Genomic DNA, 14,041 nt, shown 5'->3' on the forward strand with positions numbered 1-14,041 from the left:
ACTGGCTAGGCCATAGAAGGCAGAGAGTAGCAATGGAGGGATGCTTTTCTAATTGGAGGGCTGTGGGGAGACCTGATAGAGGTATACAAAATTATGAGGGGCATAGACAGAGTGGATAATCAGAGGCTTTTCCCCAGGGTAGAGGGGTCAATTACTAGGGGGCATAGGTTTAAGGTGAGAGGGGCAAGGTTTAGAGCAGATGTACGAGGCAAGTTTTTTACGCAGAGGGTAGTGGGTGCCTGGAACTCGCTACCGGAGGAGGTAGTGGAAGCAGGGACGATAGGGACATTTAAGGGGCATCTTTACAAATATATGAATAGGATGGGAATAGAAGGATACGGACCAAGGAAGTGTAGAAGATTGTAGTTTAGTCGGGCAGCATGGTCGGCACGGGCTTGGAGGGCCGAAGGGCCTGTTCCTGTGCTGTACATTTCTTTGTTCTTTGTTCTTTGTTCTCACTCTATTCCTATATTTACTCCCATTTGGAAGCAAATGGACGCATTAGAGAGGGGCAGCATGGTTTTGTGAAGGGGGGGTCGTGCCTCACTAACTTGATCAGGTTTTTCGAGGAAGTGTCGAAGATTATTGATGAAGGTAGGGCAGTGGATGTTGTCTACATGGACTGCTGTAAGGCCTTTGACAAGATCCCTTATGGCAAACCGGTACAGAAGGTGAAGTCAGATGGGATCAGAGGAGAGCTGGCAAGATGGATACAGAACTGGCTCGATCACAGAAGACAGAGGGTAGCAGTTGAAGGGTGCTATTCTGAATGGGGGGCTGTGATTAGTGGTGTTCCGCAGGGGTCAGTGCTGGGACCTTTGCTGTTTGTAGTATATATAAATGATCAAAAAAAAATTTAGAGTACCTAATTTGTTTTTCCAATTAAGGGGCAATTTAGTGTGGCCGATCCACCTAGCCTGCACATCTTTGGGTTGTGGGGGTGAGACCCACCCAAATATGGGGAGAATGTGCAAACTCCACATAGACAGTGACGTGGGGTCGTGATTGAACCCGGGTCCTCAGCGCTGTGAAGCAGCAGTGCTAACCACTGTGCCACCGTGGCGTCCCAGATATAAATGATTTGGAGGAAAATGTAACTGGTTTGATTAGTAAGTTTGCGGATGACACAAGGTTGGTGAATTGCGGATAGCGATGAGAACTCAGAGGATACCGCAAGATATAGATCGGTTGGCGACTTGGGCGGCGAGATGGCAGATGGAGTTTAATCCAGACAGATGTTAGGTAATGCATTTTGGAAGGTCTAATACAGGTAGGGAATATACAGTGAATGGTAGAACCCTAAAGAGTAATGACAGGAGAGGGATTGGGGTGTACAGGTCCACAGGTCACTGACAGTGGCACCACAGGTGGAGAAGGTAGTCAAGAAGGCATACGGCATGCTTGCCTTCATTGGCCGGCGCACTGAGTATAAAAATTGGCAAGTCATGTTGGATTTGGATTTGGATTTGTTTATTGTCACGTGTACCGAGGTACAGTGAAAAGTATTTTTCTGCGAGCAGCTCAACAGATCATTAAATACATGGGAAGTAAAGTGAAGAAAAGAAAATACATAATAGGGCACACAACATATACAATGTAACTACATAAGCACTAGCATCGGATGAAGCATACAGGGTGTAGTGTTAATGAGGTCAGTCCATAACAGGGTCATTTAGGAGTCTGGTGACAGTGGGGAAGAATCTGTTTTTGAGTCTGTTCGTGAGTGTTCTCAGACTTCTGTATCTCCTGCCCGATGGAAGAAGTTGGAAGAGTGAGTAAGCCGGGTGGGAGGGATCTTTGATTATGTTGTCCGCTTTCCCCAGGCAGCGGGAGGTGTAGATGGAGTCAATGGATGGGAGGCAGGTTCGTGTGATTGACTGGGCGGTGTTCACATAGATCTGTTCTGTATAGGTTCTGTATAGAACCTTAGTTAGGCCACACTTGGAATATCATGCTCAATTCTGGTACCTACACTACCAGAAGGGTATGGAGGTTTTGGAGAGAGTACAGAAGAGGTTCATCAGGATGTTGCCTGGTATGGAGGGCATTAGTTATGAGGAGAGGTTGGATAAACTTGGTTTGTTCTCACTGGAATGATCGAGATTCAGGGGCGACCTGTTAGAAGTCTATAAAACTATGAGGGGCATGGATAGTGGATAGTAAAAAGCATTTCCCAGGGTGGAAGAGTCAATTACTGGGGGCATAGGTTTAAGGTGCGAAGGACAAAGTTTAGAGGAGATGTGCAAGGGAAGTTCTTTACACAGAGGGTAATGGGTGCCTGGAACTCGCTGCTGGAGGAGATGGTGAAGCAGGGACGATAGTGACGTTTAAGGGGCGTCTTGACAAATACATGAATCGGATGCGAATAGAGGGATACGGACCCCGGAAGTGTTGAAGGTTTTAGGTTAGATGGGCAGCATGGTCGGTGCAGGCTTGGAGGGCGAAGTTCCTGTTCCTTTGCTGTACTTTTCTTTGTTCTTTATTCCATTACTCTCTTAATGTCTGAGAATCCAGTTCTCATAACATTCGTGGAGCCAGAAGTGGAAGTGCAGTTCATTCAAACAATGGAACAGGGGCTGACATAGCTCACACCTAGTTTGAACACAACCAGGCTGCAAGAGATACAGGCAGCCTAGGAGTGCGTGAAGGTGACTTCGTAAGTTATTTGTCGAGACTGACTGTGTAACGCACTCGAGAAATCAACATGTGACCAGTTTCGAGAGAGCCTATTTTGTTTGGTGTATCTAACAAAGTGCATAGTGGCTGAACTAGCTCTGGTCCAGTGGATTGCGAGAACACAAAGTGGTGATACAAGTGCTGGCATCCTGAGATAAGAGCCACTTGACCAGACTTTAATAACAAAGATACTCAATTGCCAGAAACAGCTTTGTCACTGTAACATTAATCCTGAAATAGATTTGCTTAAAACCTTTTATGCCTGACATCTCTTCAACCTGTTGTTGTAAGGAGGTGAGGGAGAGTATCAAATTGAAGGAAAAAAACATACAAAGTGGCAAAAATTAGTGGGAGACTAGAGGACTGGGAAGTCTTTAGGGGACAACAGAAAGCTACTAAAAAAGCTATAAAGAAGAGTAAGGTAGACTATGAAAGTAAACTTGCTCAGAACATAAAAGCAGATAGTAAAAGCTTCTACAAATATATAAGACAAAAAAGAGTGGCTAAGGTAAATATTGGTCCTTTGGAAGCTGAGAAGGGAGATTTAATAATAGGAGACGGGAAAATGGCTGAGGAGCTGAACAGGTTTTTTGGGTCAGTCTTCACAGTGGAAGACACAAATAACATGCCAGTGACTGATGGAAATAAAGATATGATAGGTGAGGACCTTGAGATGATTGTAATCACTAAGGAGGCAGTATTGGGCAAGCTAATGGGGCTAAAGGTAGACAGGTCTCCTGGCCCTGATGGGATGCATCCCAGAGTGTTAAAAGAGATGGCTAGGGAAATTGTAAACGCACTAGTGATAATTTATCAAAATTCACTAGACTCTGGGGTGGTCCCAGAGGATTGGAAAGTAGCAACGTGACACCACTGTTTAAAAAAGGAGGTCGGCAGAAAGTGGGTAATTATAGGCCGGTAAGCTTAACTTCGGTTGTAGGGAAAATGCTGGAATCTATCATTAAGGAGGAAATAGCGGGGCACCTGGAGGGAAATTGTCCCATTGGGCAGACGCAGCATGGGTTCATAAAGGGTAGGTCGTGTCTGACTAATTTGGTAGAATTTTTTGAGGACGTTACCAGTGCAGTAGATAACAGAGAGCCAATGGATGTGGTATATCTGGATTTCCAGAAAGCTTTTGACAAAGTGCCACACAAAAGGTTGCTGCATAAACTAAAGATGCATGGCATTGAGGGTAAAGTGGTAGCATGGGTAGAGGATTGGTTAACTAACAGAAAGTAGAGAGTGGGGATAAATGGCTGTTTCTCTGGTTGGCAACCTGTAACTAGTGGGGTCCCTCAAGGATCAGTGTTGGGCCCGCAGTTGTTCACAATTTACATAGATGATTTGGAGTTGGGGACCAAGTGCAATGTGGCAAAGTTTGCAGACGACACTAAGATGAGTGGTAAAGCAAAAAGTGCAGAGGATACCGGAAGTCTGCAGAAGGATTTGGATAGGTTAGGTGAATGGGCTAGGGTCTGGCAGATGGAATTCAATGTTGCCAAGTGTGAGGCTATCCATTTTGGGAGGAATAAGAGCAGAATGGATTATTATTTAAACGGTAAGATGTTAAAACATGCTGCTGTGCAGAGGGACCTGGGTGTGCTGGTGCACGAGTCGCAAAAGGTTGGTGTGCAGGTGCAGCAGGTGATTAAGAAGGCTAATCGAGTTTTGTCTTTCATTGCTAGAGAGATGGAGTTCAAGACTAGGGAGGTTATGCTGCAATTGTATAAGGTGTTGGTGAGGCCACATCTGGAGTATTGTGTTCAGTGTTGGTCTCCTTACCTGAGAAAGGACATATTGGCACTGGAGGGAGTGCAGAGGAGATTCACTAGGTTGATCCCAGAATTGAGGGGATTAGATTATGACGAGAGGTTGAGTAGACTGGGACTGTACTCATTGGAGTTTAGAAGGATGCGGGGGGATCTTATTGAAACATATAAAATTATGAAGGGAATAGATAGGATAGATGCGGGCAGGTTGTTTCCACTGGTCGGGGAAAGCAGAACTAGGGGGCATAGCCTCAAAATAAGGGGAAGTAGATTTAGGACCGAGTTTAGGAGGACCTTCTTCACCCAAAGGGTTGTGAATCTCTGGAATTCCTTGCCCAGTGAAGCAGTTGAGGCTCCTTCTTTAAACGTTTTTAAGAAAAAGATAGATGCCTTTCCAAAGAATAAAGGAATTCGGGGATATGGTGTACGGGCCGGAGAGTAGAGCTGAGTCCACAAAGATCAGCCATGATCTCATTGAATGGCGGAGCAGGCTCGAGGGGCCAGATGGCCTACTCCTGCTCCTAGTTCTTATGTTGTTTGTTGGAGCTTGTTATGCGTAAAATTGGCTGCTGTATTTCCTGCAATACAGCAGTGACTACACTACCAAAGTATACCACTGACTGTAACTTCTTTTGGGATGTCCTACGCTTGTAAAAGGTGCTATGGAAGCTCTTTTCTTCTCATTTCTTTTAGCTATTTCTACATTCAACGAGGGAAGAACATGTGTGGCCTGGCCGCGTGTGCTTCCTACCCCATCGCCCTGCTGTGAGATGATGGCGCTGCTCAGATACAATGGCATCCCAGGCCAAGACTTTACTGAATTGCAAGGCTGATGTAAGACCAGAGAAACATTTACAATGCTGATTACTGCTTAAATAAATACGAATTATCTACCTGTTTTCCAAACTGTTTCTTAATGTGAATTGCATCGAGTTCAAATCACATACTGACTGTATTTCTGATTTACCTGAACATAAAATGACCTCTGATGATCAGTTTTAAATGCTTTCTGCATTAAATAATAATAAATCCAGTCAGTGCTGTCAAATTTCAACTCGAACAAAGATCCATTTTATAAAATGGATATCTTTTGTGACAAAAGAATGTTGCTTTAAAAATCAAAGTGCTGATTGTATTCCTAGGCGAATTTAAAAACCTGGTGCAATGAAATACAAATTGATCAATTTTATCTTGAGCTCAAGACCGAAACAAAGAGCGGGATTCTCTCAACTCGGGGCCGGGCCGGAGAACCGGAGAATCCCCGCGACTGGCGCGAATCGCGCCACGCCGCCCCGATGCCGGGACGCGATTCTCCACAGAGTCGCTCTACGGCTCCCCCCCCCCCCCGCCGATTCTCGCCCCGGGATGGGCCAAGCGGCCGTCGCAAAACCCCCGAGTCCCGCCGGCGCCGTTCACACCTGCTCTCAGCCAGTGGGACCTCGGCGTGGAAGGGTCCGGGGGCGGCCTGTGGGGGGTGGGGGGGGGGGGGAGGGACCGCGTTTCTGATGGCGTCAACGCTTAGCCTCAGGATCACAGAATCCCGCCCAAAGTATTTCTGTCAGTGAGTTTCGCACACTTATCAGAATTCAATAGCAAAACTTCAATAACTAAACCCTTAGATATAATAAAATTCAATGCTGCAAATTGAAACAAAACCAAAATATGTCTGACATACAGAGAAACCTCATCAGCATGTTAAAAGAGAAAAGGCAAGTGAATATTTTGGATTCAGACCTGTGATCTGGACAGCACGGTAGCATTGTGGGCAGCACAATTGCTTCACAGCTCCAGGGTCCCAGGTTCGATTCCCGCCTTGGGTCACTGTCTGTGCGGAGTCTGCACATCCTCCCCGTGTGTGCGTGGGTTTCCTCCGGGTGCTCCGGTTTCCTCCCACAGTCCAAAGATGTGCAGGTTAGGTGGATTGGCCATGATAAATTGTCCTTAAGTGTCCAAAATTGCCCTTAGTGTTGGGTGGGATTACTGGGTTGTGGGGATAGGGTGGAAGTGTTGACCTTGGGTAGGGTGCTCTTTCCAAGAGCCGGTGCAGACTCGATGGGCCGAATGGCCTCCTTCTGCACTGTAAATTCTATGATAATCTCTAATCATGTCTGAAGAAATAGGCAGGACACCTCCTTTATAAGAATAACCAACATTGAGTGAGCAGGAGTTAACAGGTATAAAATTTAAAACATGTTAACAATATTGATTAGGCACTCCAGACCCCCTGATCCTCACCAGTTGCAGAAGACCTCGAGCATGCTGGGGGACATTGCACACTCCCTTTCCAGAGCTACCAGGGCGCAGACAGTGCCAAGAAAGAGGGGCAAGCAGACAGAGTGACCGACAGCCTCCATGGGCCGTGCCCAACCTGGACCTGCATGGATAGGTGCTTTGGCCAGTCTGAGGAACAGGCCTTTTATCAGGTGCTGATTGACCTGCTTGGGTTTTGTGTGGCTGCTGCTTTTATCCAAAATAGAGAAAGTGAAACAGATTTATATTAAGAATCTCTTTGAGCAGACTCTTGCCGCGTGTCGCAATGTGAATGGGACTGGTACGCTTACATCTGCTGTGATTTGGTACTTTAATGAAGTTCACTCTTTGGTTTCAATTCCAACCTCCAGCAATCAGGCAAGATGTCTTTATGTCTGGTAGATGTTGGCTAGGTTAGTGATATTAATTGAATTATTGTAGGCTAGAAACATAAATCAATGGTGCTTTCATACAAATACCTAGGATCAAAGGAACAAGGAGGAGGCCATTCAGTCCCTCGTGACTGTTCTGTCATTTAATTTGATCATGGCTGATCCAGAACTTAACTCGATCCACTCGCCTAGGGCTCTGTAACCTTTAATTATCACCTAACAAAATTCCATCAACCTAACTTTTGAAATTTTCAGTTGACCTCCAGCCTCAACCGTTTTTTGGGGGAGTGAATTCCAGGTTTCTACACCTACTTAATGTGCACAAACTCTTCAATGCTATCTTCACACAAGCCGAGTTTGAATGAATTAAAACCTTGTTAAGCATTTGCACAAAAATTGTGTGGATAATAATTCGTACCCTTGTATTTTATTTTTGTTTTATTTTCTGTTAAGCTTTTTACAATTGCAATAAAGTTTCTACCCTTTTATCATCAAGTATTTGTTTTCTCCTTCATGCATAAGATGCAAATTGACATTTTAATATATCAAATTCTCAATACCACTGGTCGTATTTATACAGAAGAGATCCTAATATCCAACTACGAATTCCTTTAGCCTGCAATCAAAGCAGCACAGAAAAAACATATTGTCAACTTAGGATAATTTAGTCAGCCTTGTTCATAATAATAATCTTTATTATTGTCACAAGTAGCCTTACATTAACACTGCAGTGAAGTTACGGTGAAAATCCCCTCGTCGCTACATTCCGGCGCCTGTTCGGGTACATGGAGGGAGAATTCAGAATGTCCAATTCACCTAACAAGCAGGTCTTTCGGGACTTGTGGGAGGAAACCAGAGCATCCGGAGGAAACCCACGCAGACACGGGGAGAACGTGCAGACTCCGCACAGACAGTGACCCAAGCCGGGAATTGAACCTGTGTATAAAAGATATGGTATTTTTGAAGAATAGCAGTGGAATTCTCCTGCCCTGATCAACATTTATCCCACAACCAGCACTATCAAAGCAAACCACCATTATAGCTTGATCTTTGTAAACCTGCAAATGGCTGTGACACTTAAAACAGTGACTACATTTCAAGGACTGGTTCATTCGGAGTGAAGCTTTGTGATGGCCTTGGGAATGAGAGTTTCTCCTTTTCTGTTTTGTTGATAACCTCTCTCTCACACACACACACAAAGTATTGTGAGCAATTTTGGGCCCCATATCCAAGAAAGGTTGTGGGGAGGGAAGGCAGGAGAATGGGGATGAGAAAATATCAGCCATGATTGAATGGCGGAGCAGACTCGATGGGCCGAGTGGCCTAATTCTGCGCCTATGTCTTATGTCACAGTCGGGGCCCGGGGATGGTGCTATTATACTATATTTTCTATTATATTGTAAGGGGACACCAGCAGTGTTTAATTTCCCAGCTGCCTCTGATGTGGGGACATTATAAACCCGTCAAACAACCTACAACAATGTGGGTGGTTATCCCACCAGCCTTGTCAGGGTTAGGGTCAGGGTTAGGGTTAGAGTCAGGGTCAGAGTCAGGGTTAGGGTCAAGTCAGGGTTAGGGTTAGGGTCAGGGTTAGGATCAGAGTCAAGGTTAGGGTCAGAGTCAGAATCAGGGTTAGGGTCAAGGTCAGAGATAGGGTTAGGGTCAGAATCAGGGTTAGGGTCAGGGTTAGAGTCAGAGTTAGGGTCAGGGTTAGAGTCAGAGTTAGGGTCAGGGTTAGAGTCAGTTAGGATCAGGGTCTGACTCAGGGCTAGGGTCAGGGTTAGGGTCAGACTCAGGGTCAGAGTGGCACTGGGACAGGGGGAGGGGATTCGGATTACGTTAGGGTTAGACTCAGGGTGGCACTGGTTAGGGTTAGTGTCAGACTCAGGGTGGCACTGGGACAGGGGGGTTAGGGTTAGAGTTAGGATCAGGTTAGGGTTAGGGTCAGACTCAGTGTGGCACTGGGACAGGGGGAGGGGTTAAGATTAGGGTCAGATTAGGGTTAGGGTCAATCTCAGGGCCGGGGGTGGGGTTAGGTTAGGGTCAGGGTGGCACTGGGACAGGGGGAGGGGGAGGGGAGGCCGCAGCTTTAGGCCGTTGCCAGAGAAACCGGCGGCGGAAGTGGATCTTTGACTTCTGACGCACTTCCTGGAGGCGACGGCGGGGCCGGAGAATTGGCGCGGGAGCGGGTAAGCGGCGGCGGAGCGGGCCTGGTCCCCGGAACCAGGGGGCCGGCAGCGGGCCCGGTCCCCGGAACCAGGGGGCCGGCAGCGGGCCCGGTCCCCGGATTCGGACGGAGACCGTCCCATTAGAGAGGCTGCACCTGGTCGGTAATGGCCGCAGTCCCCTTAAAGGGGCCGAGGCCGGACTGCTGCTGGCTGCCCCTCCTGTTAAAGGGCCCACTTTGGGTGAGATGCTTACAGGCCTCTCGAAGGGACTCTTGGGCAGCCTCTAGGTCAGTGGCGGCCCCCCCCCCCCCCCACATATTGACCGCTGCCCCCTCGCGGGGTCGCCACCTTCCCCGCGTTTCCGCCTGCGGAGTTTTTTTTCCGACCGGTATGACTGAAGGGCCTGTAAAGCGAGGGCGAGTGAAGCAAGGTGCTTGCTGATTGCCCTCAACGACTGAGAGAGTCGCTCCCTCTGCGCCCAATGTGCAGATACTAATAATCTTTATTATTGTCACAAGTAGGCTTACATTAACACTGCAATGAAGTTACTGTGAAAAGCCCCTAGTCTCCACATTCCGGCGCCTGTTCGGGTACACAGAGGGAGAATTCAGAATGTCCAATTCACCTAACAGCACGTCTTTCGGGACTTGTGGGAGGAAACCGGAGCAGCCGGAGGAAACCCACGCAGACACGGGGAGAACGTGCAGACTCCGCGCAGACAGTGACCCAAGCCGGGAATCGAACCCGGGACTCTGGCGCTGTGAAGCAACAGTGCTAACCACTGTGCTACGGTGCTGACCCCTGAGTGTTTACCATTTGAAGTTGATGGCTAAGACCATACAAAATAGGAACAGGGGTAGGTCATTCTCCCCTCAAGCCTGTTCCGCCATTCAATAGAATCATGGCTAATCTGACATTCCTCACATGCACTTTCCTGTCCTTTCCCCATATCTTTGATTCCCTTACTGACCAAGAATCTATCTCAGCCTTATACACAACAACTCTGCCCCCACAACTCTCTGCGGCGAGGAGTCCAAAGACACTCAACCCTCTAAGAGAAGAAATTCCTCCTCATCCTCAATCTTAAATTGGCACTCCATTTATGCTGAAACTATGCCATGAGGGGACGCATCCTCTCAGCATTAACCCTGTCAATCCCCTTAAGAATCCTATATGTTTCATTCTTCTAAATTCCAACGAGTAGAGTTCCAACCTGTTTAACCTTTGCTCATAAGACAATCCTTCCATACAGAGTATCATCCTGGTGAACCTTCTCTGAGCTGCCTCCTATGAAATATCTATCCTCAAATCAGGGGACCAAAACCGCTCAGAGTACTCCAGATGTGGTCTCACCAGTATCTTGTATCGTTGCAGCAAGATTTCTTATACTCTTATACTCCAACCCCCTTGAAATAAGGCCAACTTTCCACTTGCCCTCCTGATTACCTGCTGCACCTGTGCGCCAGCTTTCTGTGTTTCATGCACAAGTCCCTTCATGTAGCTTTCTGCAGCTTTTCCCCATTTAAATAATACTCTTCGATCATAAGACAAATTTTAAAACCTTTATTGTCACAAGTAGGCTTACATTAACACTGCAATGAAGTTGCTGTGAAAAGCCTCTAGTTGCCACATTCCGGCACCTCTAAGGTTATAGCGAGAGAGAATTCAGAATGTCCAAATTACCTAACAGCACGTCTTTCGGACTTGTGGGAGGAAACCAGAGCACTCAGGAAACCCACGCAGACACAGGGAGAACTTGCAGACTCCACACAGACAGTGACCCAAGCCGGGAATCGAACCTGGGACCCTGCCGCTGTAAGCAACTGTGCTAACCACTGTGCTACCGTGCTGCCCATGAGCAGAATTAGGCCATTCAGCCCATTGGGTCTGCTCCACCATTCAATCATGGCTGATATGTTTCTCATCTCCATTCTCCTGCTTTCACCCCATAATGCCTGATCTATTAATCAGGAACCTATCTGTCTCTGTCTTAAAAACACTCAGTGACTTGCCCTCCACAGCATTCTGCGGCAAAGAGTTCCACAGATTCACCACCCTCTGGCTGAAGAAGTTCCTTCTCATCTCAATTTTAAACGATTTTCCCTTCAGTCTGAGGCTGTGCCCTTGGGTTCTAGTTTTTCCTACTCGTGGAAACATCTCCACGTCCACGCTATCTTCTCTTTTGTTCCTTCTTCCAAAAGAACACTTCACATTTTCCCACATTATGCTCCCATTTGCCAACGTTTTGACCACTTATTTAACATATCAATATCTCTTTGCAAACTGTATGCCTCTTGCAAATTGCCTTTCCACCTATTTTTACGTAGCCTGCAAATTTGTCTATAGCATATTCACTTCTTCCTCCAAGTCTTTAATATATATTGTAAACAGTTGCTGTCTCAGAACTGGTCCCTGTGGTACCCCGCTGATTACAGGTCGCCAACCTGAAAAAGAACCTCTTATCCTCACTCGATTTCCCGCCCATTAGCCAATTCTCTATCCATGTCACTATATTACCTCCAACACCATGGACTCTTACAACGTCACATGTTGTGAAGTACCTTGTTGAATGCCTTCTGGAAGTCCAAATGCAGCACATCTACTGGTTCCCCTCTATCCACTCTGTTTGAGACTTCCTCAAAACTCTATTAATGTATAAATTATTTTGCATTTTCTATAACTCGTTATGAAATAGTCAGCATGTATTAAATATATTTAATCTTATTCATGAGGTCATGATTAGTGAACAAACCCGATTTCAATCTTGCGGGTCACGGAGATGAAGGAGGGCCACTCACGCGACCCACTCACAGGCCTAGGTTTCCCATCATTGATCTAGATCTCCGGGAACCTTCAAACGGGAGCGTTCATATATAGGAACGGAATAAATTGAATTGTTCTTTAATCAACGATAGTCAGCATGGCTTTGTCAGGGGGAAGTCATGTTGAACAAATTAGAATTTTTCGAGGTGGTGACTAGGTGTGGAGATGAGGGCAGTGCAGTTGATGTAATCTACATGAATTTCAGAAAGTTTTCTTTTACAAGGTCCTGCATGGGAGACTGGTCAAGAAAGTAAGAGCCTTTGGGCTGCAGGGCAATTTGACAAATTGGATCCAAAATTGGCTTACTGGCAGGATGCAGATGCTGATGGTCGAAGCTTGTTTTTTGTGACTGGAAGCCTGTGACCCTGTGTGATGTGCTGTTTGTAGTGAACATTAATGATCGAGACGGGAATGTCGGGCGGGGGGGGGGGGGGGTTTGTTCACAGATGACACAAAAATTGGTGGTGTAAAAAGTGAGGAGGAAAGTCCTAGATTACAGTGCCGTATAGACGGGCTTTATTATGGACAGAACAGTGGCAAATGGAATTTAACCCTGAAAAATGTGAGGTGATGCATTTGGGAGGGCTAACCAGGCAAGGCAATATACATTGAACGGTGTAATGCTAGAATGTACAAAGGGACTTTGAGGTGCGTGCCTATAGGTCACCGAAGGCAGCAGGACAGATAGATAAGGTGCGTAGAAGACATGTGGGATACTTGCCTTTATTAGCCGAGGCATAAAATATAAGAGCAGGGAGGTTTTGATTGCGTTGTATAAAACGCTCGTTAGGCCACAGCTAGAGTACTGTCTGCCGTTCTGGCTGCTGCATTATAGGAAGGATGTGATTGCACTAGAGAGGGTGCAGTGGAAATTCACCAGGATGTTGCTTGGGCTGGAGTGTTTCAGCTATGAAGAGAGGCTGGTTAGGCTGGGGTTGTTTTCTTTGGTGCTGAGGGAACCTGATAGAGGTGTACAAAATTAAGAAAAACATATAAAGATAAGAAGGAACTTTTCCCCTTAGTAGAGGGGGTCAATAACCAGAGGACATAGATTTAAGGTAAGGGGCAGGAGTTTTAGAGGAGATGTGAGGAAAGACTTTTACATCCAGAGCGTGGTGGGAATCTGGAACTCTGCAAGGGTGGTAGAGGCAGGAAACCTCACAACATTTAAGTGTTTAGAACATACAGTGCAGAAGGAGGCCATAGATGAACACTTGAAACAGCAGAGCATACAAGGCTATGGACCAAGTGCTGGATTAGAGTAGATAGGTGCTTGATGGCCAACGCAGTCTTGATGGGCCTCTCTCTGAGCTGGAAAACTGACTTAATAGTATTAATTATAATTCCACAAACAGACTGATGTGACTTTCTAGTTTAACACCTCTTTCCAGTGCAAAACTGTCAGATAGTGAGCTCAGATTCTGCAAAGGCCTAAAGTGAAATTGAGGGTAAACTGTATTTTTATAAACACCTATTTCTGGCAGATGGATTAATTAACAGTTGCAAAATACTGTTTTTACAGAAGAAAGATGTTTCCTGTTGGATTCCTAATCTGTGGATTAGAAAACGGATTTGTATTTACAAAGCTCTTTTCACAATTGTCGGAAGTCAGCGAAGTAGGTTTAAAGTGTAGTCACTGTTGTAATGTAAGAAACACAGCAACCAATTTGTACACAGCAAGCTCCCACAGACAGCAGTGTAATCATGATCATCTTATCTTTCAGTTTAATGATGTTGGTTGAGGAATACATATTGGCAGGTGCACTGGGGGAGCTCCAGTGCTCTTTGAAGAGCCTTTTATGCCTACCTGAGAAGGACATCAGGGCTGCGGTTTGGTGTCTCAACTGAAAGATGGCTGTTCTGACAATGCAACACATCCTCGATACTGTACAGGGAGTACTGGGTCTTTGGAGTGGGACTTGAACCAACAACCTTCTGACGTAATGTGAACAAAACTGAG

General features: G+C 46.2%; 2 protein-coding genes across 3 annotated transcripts in view; both read left to right on the forward strand.

Moving 5' to 3' along the window:
• The window catches only part of LOC140387376 (pro-cathepsin H-like), a 53,302-nt gene extending 45,717 nt beyond the window's left edge, over nt 1-7,585 (forward strand). Inside the window, exon 12 of the mRNA XM_072470379.1 lies at nt 5,142-7,585. Within this exon, the coding sequence (XP_072326480.1) occupies nt 5,142-5,217 (76 nt within the window). The 3' untranslated portion in view covers nt 5,218-7,585. The remainder of the gene's footprint in view (nt 1-5,141) is intronic.
• A 1,591-nt stretch (nt 7,586-9,176) lies between these two features.
• The window catches only part of LOC140387377 (recQ-like DNA helicase BLM), a 63,387-nt gene continuing 58,522 nt past the window's right edge, over nt 9,177-14,041 (forward strand). For both annotated transcript variants that reach the window (XM_072470380.1, XM_072470381.1), the window contains exon 1: nt 9,177-9,279. The gene's annotated coding sequence lies outside the window, so the exon portion shown is untranslated. The remainder of the gene's footprint in view (nt 9,280-14,041) is intronic.

This window comes from Scyliorhinus torazame, chromosome 12 (assembly GCF_047496885.1).
Source record: "Scyliorhinus torazame isolate Kashiwa2021f chromosome 12, sScyTor2.1, whole genome shotgun sequence".
In the NCBI taxonomy this organism is placed as follows: domain Eukaryota; kingdom Metazoa; phylum Chordata; class Chondrichthyes; order Carcharhiniformes; family Scyliorhinidae; genus Scyliorhinus; species Scyliorhinus torazame.